The sequence below is a fragment of the Acanthopagrus latus genome, chromosome 13, assembly GCF_904848185.1.
Source record: "Acanthopagrus latus isolate v.2019 chromosome 13, fAcaLat1.1, whole genome shotgun sequence".
In the NCBI taxonomy this organism is placed as follows: Eukaryota; Metazoa; Chordata; class Actinopteri; order Spariformes; family Sparidae; genus Acanthopagrus; species Acanthopagrus latus.
The window spans coordinates 13,261,438-13,273,423 of NC_051051.1; the positions used below are offsets into that span (position 1 = coordinate 13,261,438).

At 46.0% G+C, this 11,986-nt stretch overlaps 1 protein-coding gene across 2 annotated transcripts in view; it reads right to left on the reverse strand.

Annotated features, from left to right (window-relative positions):
- The window catches only part of atp2a3 (ATPase sarcoplasmic/endoplasmic reticulum Ca2+ transporting 3), a 49,668-nt gene extending 39,388 nt beyond the window's left edge, over positions 1-10,280 (reverse strand). For both annotated transcript variants that reach the window (XM_037119386.1, XM_037119387.1), the window contains exon 1: positions 9,862-10,280. In XM_037119386.1, the coding sequence (XP_036975281.1) occupies positions 9,862-9,979 (118 nt within the window). In that variant the 5' untranslated portion in view covers positions 9,980-10,280. The remainder of the gene's footprint in view (positions 1-9,861) is intronic.
- Positions 10,281-11,986: the final 1,706 nt, after the last annotated feature.

Below are 11,986 nucleotides of genomic sequence, written 5' to 3' on the forward strand. Positions count from 1 at the left end.
CCCATTACAGTGCCTCCCTGGTTGTATAATGTTTTTTTATGGCAGACAGGCTGGCTGGGACTCCGGAGCTTGAGACAAAGATGGACTGACTGAAAGGACAGACGAGAGGGGAAAGAGAGAGGGAGAGACGGAGAGAGAAGGGAGAGGAGGGAGGGAAAAAGGGCTGGAGGTGTTGAACGGGGTTCCCCGGCTTCCCTCTGCCAAGGATTCCCTCGCAGTCATCTGGGCCGTGTCAACCCCAGGCTTGCCCAGGCACATTCCTGAACACTGACTTCACCTCCCTCTCTCTCTCTCTCTCTCCCTCTCTCTTTCTCTTTCTCTCTCTCTCTCTCTCTGTCTCTCTCTCTCTCTCTCCATGTCCCCACAGCACCTTCCCCCCCCCTCCACCGCCTTCTCCCTCCCGGCCCAGACAATGAATAAAAGAGCTTGTTTACGCGTCGCAGCAGAAAAGAAAAAAAAAAAAAGTGAGCAGCGCCGAGCGGAGGGGAGACACTTCCTGGAGACGGTTGCCAACAACAGCGAGGAGCTGGTTTTTCTCTGTCCAGAGAGTCAGGAAGGAAAGCAGGAAAGTGGCCATCCATCTGCACCGCATCATGAGGTCTGTTGATGAGAAAGGAGCCCCGGCTGCAAAGCTCCTCTGTCTCGTCTGGCTGAGACCATTAACCAATTACCTCCCGGGGGTTATTGGGACCCCCAGCAAACGCCACCCCCCCCCCCCACATCCGAGTGTGGTTAAATCGTATTAACGAGCTGGAGTTCGGGCCCTTCTTGCGCAAACTACAAACATGGGAAAAGTTTTCCGCCGTTGCCTTGGCGACCTGGCCCGCCAAGGCTCCCCGAAAAAACGAGCGTTTCGCAAGATAATGTGCCAGTGTCTGTCAAAACTGACCGAGAATAACCGTTATGCAATCATCGGGGCCTTGATGCAGCACGCTCTGACTGCAGGCATCACAAAAAAAATAAATAAAACACCCCACACATTCTGATGCGAACAGGCTCATTTTTTCGAGCCTCCGCAGGCTGCTAATACATAGTTAGCATGCAGGCAGGCAGGCAGGCAGGCAGACACACCTCCGAGTAAACAGCTTAGCAGACAGCTGGTTAAGTGCGAGCAGCAGTGGAGTGGGTGTGCAAGGAGCTACAGTAGTCAGACTTCAGTAAGTAGCTGCAGCTCCAGGATCTCCCTCCATCCACCAACCATGAGGATGTAAAACGGGCTATAAATACCATAATGAGGCAACCCCTAATGACATCGACTGTAGCTTCCTATATCCGCTCACTCTGCTAATGTATTTCCACCCCCCCGCCGGAAAAAAAAAAAGGTCTGAACGCATTAACCGTATCAAACGCGAATTATAAATGCAGCCCATTCTCCTCCCTAACCCTATTATCTCTGCTACTCGGAAGACACGGCAGGTAAGCGCAGGGGGAGACGTCTGCAGTCTAACGGCCCATGTTTCCTTCATTTACATAACTGTCGATGGAGGGCTTCCCTTCTCTGGGGAAGTCATACGCGAACCATGTCAAGTGGGCGGGTGTCAACAGCCATCTTTAAGAGCCCACGGCGACCTTGGAACAGCGGCTTGGAAGATCAGAACAGGATCAGGGGAGGAAGTGGTTCCAAGACACTAATCGCTCCTCTGCAGCGTAATGAAACAAGGATATGGAGCCCTGACATGCAGCTACTCCTCAGCTGTTACAGGCCCTGGAAAGTCTCAGGCTGGATTACAGCTGCTGTACGGAAATGCATTTATTTACAGTTGGATAGAAACGCCATCACTAACAATAATTAATCAATAATTAATAACAGAGCTTATTTTCTATTTTAATATCTATCTGGACAAACAGTCCAATAATGCATGGAAACAAATGCCTGCCACTTATGTAGCACGTTCTGTTATATTTTTTGCTTAACCTACAAACTAACATTATGTGTGCACTCTAAATGTTTTACACAACTAGCATGCTAAAAATGTGAGCTAAATATGACACTGAACGTTTTCCTTTGAACAAATGTATAAAATGGAGCTATATTACGTTCGTCAGTCAGTTAGCTAAATAATTTATGCTAACCTCCTGTGGAACACAGTTTCGGGCTGTCCGAAAAGTTAGGCATACCTTTATTGTAGTGAAAAAACACAGAGTTATGTAAAAACTAAGAGTAAGATATATTCATTTTAGTTTAGTTAATAGCATGCTAAAATTTGCTAATGAGCACTATATTTGAAGTATAACTGAGGCTGATTGGAATGTCATTATTTTGTAACACAAACAAAACGAAAACAGACAAGTTAGCGATATACACGCTAAAAATGGTTACCCGGTCACTAACCTAGTTGCTAACAGTAGCCTACCAACATAAACAAGCTAGCAGCTGTTACCTGTTATGTGCAGGTAGCCTACGTAGCCATTTTAATACCAACTGTATTAATACTAGTACTGTGGATTTTTAGGTATTCAAGACTACTAGAGCTTTAAAACAGTTACTTTAAAAACTACTACAATTGTTTTGACAGCACAACAAGCTAGTGGATATCAGGAGATATAATCAAATTGCCATTAGATTTATTTGGAAAATATTAATACAATGTCACAAAAGATTGTTACTCCTAATTTACTCACAACAGGGTCAAATGGGATGGCAAGATGATCAGCTCGTCATCAGGCTCTGCTGTGGCCCGACCACGACCCGTTCATTTGATTCCGAGGTGTGTTGGAGCAGGGGAAAACATCTAATGCAGTAGATTTCTCTCAATTCGGTGCAACGGAATAAGTGACAATCTGCAGAAACTTTTTCCCCCGACAAGCATAAGGTAAATGTTTAAAAACCTGCTGACACATCCAAGCTGAAACGACTTTGACTTTGGCGTAGTGGACAGAGAAGTGAATTAATAGTTTAATTCCGACAGGAGACAGAGAGGGACACCGGCGCAGAGCAATGATGAGATGTCCCACTCAGTATAATTCACATCATTTCCGCTGCTTTCAATGATCAGCTGACCAGCCTGTGACTGTCTCCACGCTGGGCACGCGGAGAGGAAATGCCGTCAACTGTCGGAACCGCGCTGAGATGAGTTCTTTCGTGAGGCCGCCTTGTCAGAGAAAGGAGAATTAGTACCAATGTGGAGATTTTATTTCTTCGAGCCAATTAGGACAGAAAATGACACGAGATTCGGCTCAATGGCTGCACTGGCCCGTCTATTGGCTGGGCTGTTTCTGGCGTCATCAAGCTGTGGTCAGGGAAAAAAAAGAGACTGGATTTTTTTCCTCAGGATGTTGCACAGGACGGGGCATGCTGAAATCGAACGGCACCGTCGCTCTCGTATTCAACCTGAGAGAGTATCTGAGACATCTACCCAAGAAATACCAAACCGCATCTCACTGAACAGGCTGTTCTTAACTGCTTAATGTTGAAATCGACACATTTAGGTTGGTCTGATTGTGAAATTCCATCTGCCGCAAACAGTGTAGATTATCTGAGCTGTGACAGCGACGCTTCTGATGATTCTGAGCAAATTATCAAAACATCTGCGTAGATTCAACACAGCAAATAAGCACTGCTGCTCCACATTTGCCACTCACATTACAACAAGCTACAGAGGAAGGGGAAGAGGGCCTGTCAACTGAGCAGGACATGCATGAGGTGATTAGCACAGAGCCGATATCTTGTCAGAGCTCGGAGCTTCCTCTTTAAGGTCACAGCTGTGCGAGGAGCCATTTTTTGAACATCCCAACAGGCTAGCGAGGAGGACAGCGCCCAGCCGCGCAGTGGCCAATGGCAGAAGCCGAACGCCGTGAAAAACAGTCAGCAATCCCCCCAACAGCGGACTGAAATATCTGTGTTGCCACCATGCTATTTATAGGGTTCATTCTAGGTTTAGAAACCAGAGCGACACTTTTATCCAATCAAGATGCCGGGTTCAGTACAACTTTGCTGATCTGAAGCCTGCAGCAATGGAGGCCGCTGTGAAAATAGTACACATTTGAAAAAGTGGGACTATTTTTGAAACGGCTCGAAGAAATTTACACATACACACCCACTGACAGGAGACGTTTTTGTGACTGTGAAATATGGTGTGACTTAAAAACAAAAAATGCTGCACTTTTAGTATCCCCTATACTGGATTAGTATCCCCTATACTGGATTAGTATCCCCTATACTGGATTAGTATCCCCTATACTGGATTAGTATCCCCTATACTGGATTAGTATCCCCTATACTGGATTAGTACCCCCTATATTGGATTAAATGCACCATTCATTTCTTGTTTTTAGAAGCCTTTACTAAAAACAATAGTGCATAGTTGTTTTATGAAATGACTGAAACTTGGAAAAAGTACATATTTAAGACCAGTTTTTAAAGCTTTACAACTTCAATGGATGCCTTTGGGGCTGAGTCTGCCATACAGTATAGAGAAATTTAAAAGTACTGAGAGACAGACTAACATATTTTTCCTCCAAAAAAACAAAAATAGATAAGCCCACTCTTATCCCCAAGGCTTTGACAGCTTGCTATCTTAACTTCACCATGTTGTCCTAAAAACTCGAATTACTCTGTAATGTTATCACAGCTTTTTGAAAGGTAACGCTATGTGGCATTCATTATGTTAAACTCCCCCACCAGTCAAAGATGTAGGTTTCTTCTCGTTCCTGCAGTTCTATTTGTGCTTCACTGTGCAGAGTTTGACATCAGAAGGCTGTACCCATAATAATCTGATGACAGAGTCAATTGTGTTTGTGCTCATTTAAAAAGACTTCTGAAAAGTGTTTAGAGGCGGGGCCTACGATCAGGATCCCTGACATCACAAAGAAGTTTGGAAGCAAACTCTGGTCCAATGTTCACTATACACAGGTGTGATGTGAAAACTCCAGGCTCCACTGTAAAATACTTGCACGTTCACATTTTCTGAAACGTGTAACGAAGGTGAAGAGGTAGGAACCATTTTAAGGCCCATGTCGGGCTCACATTAGAGAGGGTTTTTTTTTGTGTGTGCCAAAATAAATGCCTGGTGGGAAACATTAGATCAAATATTCTAATGTTATCTTAAAACCATGAGGAGGACCTGATGATAATAAAACTCATCTTGAGGTGTAAAAAAAAAAAAAAAAGGTGTCTCTTTTCAAAAATGAACAATGCACCAAGCAGGATGCTGCCATGGCATCTGAAAATGTGTGACTGGTTGGAAAACATCATCAACAAGCACCCAAAACTTTTTTTTTTTTACTTTAAGATGATGAAATCAAAGTAGTAAAAACATCAAATTACGTAGAACAGAAAGCAGTCATGTCTCCTCATGTCGTTTGCCTGTTTTGACACTGTCTTCGCTTGTTGTCCCAAACAGGTTAGTCCATCACAACCAACCATGTGACTTTTATGCTATTTACACTTACTTTGCTTTACGTGCAGCTCATTACATTGAGCACACAACTCACCCCATTCTATATGTGTTTAGATCCGCTCAATGTTCACTTTCTGGTATGGCCCGAAGGCAGATATGTAGCACATGACATATGCTCTGTGTACACATGGCCCCCTTCCCGAAACACAAACACTTCTTTAACTACACGCCTCCTGAGTGGACCCCGGGGTGAGCAGACGGCGGTGACAGTGTGCGTTGAGAGTCCGGTGACTCAACGCCACCTTCGCCATAAGGGCATGATGGTGAGTGACAGATGCAGAGGTGGGAGGGGGAAGAAGGCGCCTGAGTGACAAGCTAGAACAGGATCGCAGCTCCTCTGAAGGCAGCTGGGCAGGCAGGCACACACAGAGCCCACTAGAAGAGGGAAGTGACTCAACACCCCGAGGACTTCAAATGACTTTTTTTTTTTTTTCTACAACTTAAAACTCTCCTTCCTCAGCCCACACAACTCCAACACTGTTACTGCAATACAACTCCCGGCTGGACTGCTTTTTTTTTAGTTTTTTTTTTTTAAGCACATGTGACAGTTAAGTGGAAGCCGACGACCTCTGATTGAGGAGTGTACTGCAAACGTTTCAGTCTAGATGGTGTCGGTGTGAAGGTGGAGGAGGAGGAGGAGGAGGAGGAGGAGGAGGAGGAAGCTGCTCGCTCGTATTTCAAATGCAAGAGCGAGTAAGTCGGGCTGCTTTTATGTCAAGTTGCAGAACAGGAAGAGAAACAACGCGGAGTGAAGTTCAACTTAGAGGAAGCTGTAATTGTTATTTCGTGGCAGAACGTTCGCCACGATTGCATCATTTACCAAGGAAGGCCTCATCTAATAACCCCCCCAAGCAGCGGCAGCAGCAGCAGCGTCAGACGCTGTTGCTGGCTGCATCGGTGACAGAAAACAGAACACCTTTTAGATGCCGAAGACTGATTGCATCTCCACTTCAGGGAGACAACATCACGTGTCTAGTTATGAAATCGACGAAAAAAAAAAAAAAATCGAATGTCAACGTGTGTGTATCTCACTTTGGACACTGTATCACAAGGCGGTTTAACCTGAAAGCGTTGCGCAACTGTACTCTCCTGGAGGGGAGTGTCGACAGACGCAGGCAGGATACGCTTTAACCTTCTTTAATTAATAATTCCTCTCACTCACATAAAACTACTTTAAAATTCCTTGAAGTGTCAGGAACTTGAGCTTTGATTGTGAGATTCAAAAGAAAAAGAAAGGGCACTCCACTCAAATGTAAAAGAAAGGGAGAGGAATCAATAAATGAGCAGCCCCCGTGACACTCCTTCACCTGTGCTTCAGCTCCTTTGAACCCCCCCCCCCCCCTTCCCCCAAGAGGAAAAAGATGATTGCTCGTGAGGACAACATGCCCTTTAACTGACACTTTCTAAAACCAAACCCACCGCACCTTTGAATCCAGGGTTGCGAGTGCGCAGGACACGATCATCAAACACGGCGCAAGCTGTAACAGCACAGACATTCTTGGTGCACCCATGTACACACACACACACACAGAAAAACAGTGTGTAAGAGAGAGAGTGTGTGTAAGAGAGAGAGAGAGAGAGAGAGAGAGAGGCCTGCGACTTCCTCTACTACATCAGAACTGACTACTTCACAATGAAAGTGATAAACTGTCTCGTCAATTGAGGTGCTTGATATACTCAGCAGTAAATTAGCTGGATTTCGTGTCTGTGTGTGTGTGTGTGTGTGTGTGTGTGTGTGTGTGTGTGTGTGTGTGTGTGTGTGTATTTTGCAAATAAAAAAGGCGCTGCTCAGGGACCATGACTGAAAGGTGTGAATACAAGACCGTCCAGATGTGGCGGCTAAGCTCATCTTCCAGCATCTCAGAAAGGGATGAGAAGCCGTGAGGCTGCTCAGCAGGGTTTGTTTTCTTGTTTTTTTGTTGTTTTTTTTTACTGTCGCAGTACCATGAAAGTGCCAAAAGCTCTGACACCGTCCACCTGCCTTTACTTTACTGTGTAGCGATGAAAGGCAACATTTGGAGTCTAGAGGCAGCGCGAAAAAAGGCAAGAACTGGAGAGCGAGGTCAAATCAATGAGATCGCTTCCCGACGAGACAAAAGCACGAAACACTTTCTCACCATCCTGCAGCTAAAGCGCGAATTAATGAGACCGCTCAGGCCTTACGACTGAATGGATGATGCTGTAAGAGTGAAACTAGGCCAGAACATCTGACCTCAATGCAGTTTCGCCACATTTTCTTTCAACTTCCAAGTCGTAAGGAGGCATGACTCTGAACACGTCTCAGATGTTGTGATGAAACAACCTCATCCAGCCATCCCCACCGATCCAGAGGCCGATCGAGCATGTTGAACCTCCCCTCACCCTGTGGAAGAGTGTGAGGTCTGAGTCAAACATGTCACCCCCCCTCCTCCCTCCCCATCGCATGTCAACACCTCCTCCTCCTCCTCCTGCGGACACTCGGAGCAGCGTGTTGGCTGTGAACTGACAGCAGATCATGTCAATTCCACCTCCTTTTTTTTTTTTTTTTGTGCCTCCACTGAAGGTGCGAGCGCACACGGAGATGTTGTTGATTTAGGGGTTAATGATCCCGCCGATAATGAGATCCAGCATAACTACGCCCTCTGAGTGACGAGCGTTCCGTGCGTGATGCGGGGTTTGATTGACGCGCACCACCCGCAAAAAAAAAAAAAAAAAGAAAAAAAGAAAAAAAAAAGGGGGACGCTCCCTGGAACAAACAAACAAACACACACAGCCCGGCTCACACGGAACGCAGTCCTCACAGTCAACTACAGAGTCTGCGGTCTGTGAGCAGAGGGGAAGGAGGCGTTAAACAGCCGTACATCATTCTGCAGTGACTTGTACTAAAATAGTAAACAGACCCGAGCCAATTAGAAGTTTTTTATTTTTTTTTTGTCTCATCATGAGTGGATGACCTATATATATATATATATATATATATATATATATATATATATATATATATATATATATATATATATATATATATATATATATATATATATATATATATATATATATATATATATATCCCCAAAAGAAATAAAAGAAAAAAGGGTATCCCCTCCCCTCCGGCGTTTATCTGCAAGGCGCTCTCGCACACGGCAGGAAGTTCACAGCTAAAAGCGAAAGAGATGCTATCTGTGGCAAGACGTTGCTTTTTTTTTTTTTTTTTTTCCATGAAGTCATCACAGGCCCCCGGGTAGAGTTGGCTGGCTGCAACAAAAGGGCTACTGTTCGACTGGCACAATGCGCCGCTCTGGTCCACACACACACACACACACACACACACACACACACACAGCTCGGCCACATGCAAATGACAGGGCCTGGAGGGAAAGGTGTGGTGAGGTGGTGTGTGTGTGTGTGTGTGTGTGTGTGTGTGTGTATGTGTGGAGTCAGGTCCGAGCTGGGAACGAAAAAAAAAACAAACAAAAAAAAAAAAACCCGCCAGACAGACAGCCGGGTGGAAGAAACAGCGGAGGCTTCATCACCTGATACATGAGTGGCACAGACACAGTTTCCTACATGAAAAAAATAAATAATAATAATAATAATAATAATAATAATACAGGTCGATGATCTTTATCAAGGCCACACGTTGGATTTCAAACGACTCCGCACAACTTCCCCTATTTCTATCGTGTAATGTGAACTGGAGAGTGGACGGGCCACGTGTGGAACAACTGCTGAAAGTGAAAACAGGTTGTTCAAGATTTTCTGTTTCATTATCTTCGACACCTCGTCTCCTTCCTCCACTCCAGCAGCCCGAGCCTGCCTGCCTGAGCTGCCTGCCCGCTCTGCACTTCCTGATCCCTGCATGTCAGCCCCTGGGATGTCCGTCTTCACACGCACACGCACACACACACATAGCAGCAGCAGCAGCAGCAGCATATTACTGTGTCAATAGTTAGTGAGGGAGGGCTGCAGGGTTTGTTTTCTTCGGAGAATTTGGATGAAAGGAGAGCTGACATGAATCAGCCAGGACATACATACAAAAAACAAAAAGCTGTGGCTGGAGGTGAATCATTCCAATCAATCCGGAGTTTAATTAAGGTTTATTTGCACCACTTGTCCAGCTGCGACTCAAGTTTAACTAGTCTGACGCGCAGTGAATTACTCCAATACAAGACATGTGCATGAATGAACGCTTCCCCAACGTTTCCACTGACGGTGCGCCACAGGGAATATGGTTGTTGTTGTTTTGTGTGTGTGTGTGTGTGTGTGTGTGTGTGTTTATTTTTTTACGCGCACGATTCGCACCGACCCCACATATAACGGCAGCGGTCGGGATTTCCAGGCACATGAATCGATGCGGGCTGTAAATGCGCAGCGGGTCTGAGCTCAATAATTTCAAGATGCAGAATGCAGAAACATAATGCAAGCGGGGGAAGAAAAAAAAATAGATTAAAAAAAAAAAAGTAATAATAAAATAAATACTCACCGTTCGGTCCATATTTCTCCAGATGGACTTTGACTTGCTCCAGTGTCAGCCCAGTGTTCTCGTTCACGCCGAAGTTGTCCAAAACTTCGGTCGCAGATTTAGTGTGCGCATTTTCCATCTTGCCGGAGCGAAGGAGAGGGGGGGAGCCTCAGATGATCAGGTCGAAATGCATGTAGTTGAGATACATCTATTGTGGCAATCGGGGTGGGAGCGCGGGAGGGAGAGGACAAGGGGGGGGGGGGGGGGAGTTGAAGCAGCAGTAATGTCCACCGATGGAGGCTGAGGACTGCGGAGTGTCGCTCGGCGTGCTCCGTCACCTGTTTTCCCCCCCTGAAGAATTAAAAAAAAAAAAACCTCCGGGTCCGCGGTACGCACGCTGCTGAGGCTCTGTTGATCGACTGCCGCTGTTACTTCATCTCCATCTGAAGGTGTGCTGCGTGTGTGCCGGGCAGGACCGCCTCTCCGCCGCCGAGCTACTCCCCTCCTGCGCTCCCATTGGCTGCGCGCACCTGAGCGGAGGGTTCAGCCGCCTCGGGCACCTTCCCCTTCCAAGGCAGGACGCGCGCGTCCCCCCCCCCCCCCCCGTGTCAGTCCCTGCTTGTGTGTCGCGCTGCAGGTTGTTAACTCCCAGCCAGGTTATGGTTAAATGCTGCCGTGTGACGTCATTATTTTCTTTTTATTGCTCCTTATAGGGTAATCGTCTCAAGTTCGCGCATCAGCGCCCCTGCAGCTGGGGGAGACGCGGTGCCTTGCTCAAGGACACAGTTAACACGGCGGGTTTTCACGCCCGTCTGCACCCAGACCGCTGTGTCTAATGAGGAGCCGGTGCAGAGCTGCGATACTAGTTGCATGTTAATGAATTTGAAAGCATTTTCATCACTTTGTTTTGTTTTTTTTTTTGGTTACTTCCAACCTTGAGGCCACTGTCCTTAAAGGATAAGTTCACCCCAAAACATGAAAACATGAAAAAATATTATGCTGCACGTAGGCAAGTGGACCTGTTTCAGTAGGGTGAAGATGTTTCACCTCTCATCCAATGACATCCCACAATGCAATACTGAGTTCCCTCTGCAGGCAGCTTAACAACCCTAACGACCCACATGAAGGCTGGTTAAGTCAACGGCCCACAAGTGGTCCTAACACACACGCCCCCCCCCCCCCCCCAGCTAGTTAGAACTGAGGAAGCCTGTTGGATGAGAGGTGAGACGTCTTCAAGAAAGTGAAACGCGTCCAGTTGCCTACGTAGAGCACTCAGTCATCGTATCTACTCGCCCCAGTGCTGCAGGTGAAGTTTCTGAGTCCACAAAACAATTTCTGAAGCCTCACAGTTAAACGGCGTTACAGCATCCTCCTGAACAACTGAAGTAGATGTGGACTTGTATTAAAGGGGCGCAATGTAGTTTTGGAGATGATAGTCAAACTCAGAGTTTTAATAATTACTAAATTAGTGAGGTTATAATACAAACTCAGAAATATTTATCTTTTCCATGACTACAGAAAACAAGCTATCCCCATAGGTGCCCAGCGCACTGTTTGAAGCCGGAAAGGTGGCGGGGTCACATCCGTTTTTTTACCCCTCTGTTCTTCAGTCCACATGCATTTCCATCAGCTCCGCTTGAATCAATCAATTCGTGTTACGTCGAGCACACGCGCATGCATCGCACAACCTGTCGAGTGCGGTGGAGCAGCCCTGTGGCCAGGCGCACAACGATGAGGTTAATCTGGTCAATTAGGCCAGATTTTGTTTTTGCGCTGAGACTCCACTACTGCGAGTCATACAAATATAAAACGGACCAATTTCCAGACACACCCCCAGGCTGTTTGCCACTGTGAAATTGCTCTTATAAAACACAAGGAAAAAAAACATGACTTGAACTCTGCGGCAAAGAAGTATTACTGAACTTTCCTCATAAATTGTCCTTGTAACTGTTCAGTTCTTCCAGTGTCTTATGTTCAAGAGGAGAGAGGTGAGCAGCTTCAACTAATAGCTCTGTCATTATGTATTTCAGTCAAAGTAATTAATGCCATATTTTCAATTTCGAAAGGGTCTGAAAAACATATTTTCGAATCACTTTGGGCTCTAGTGACTTGGATTGCAGCAGCCATTTGTTTTACTATGTGTTTG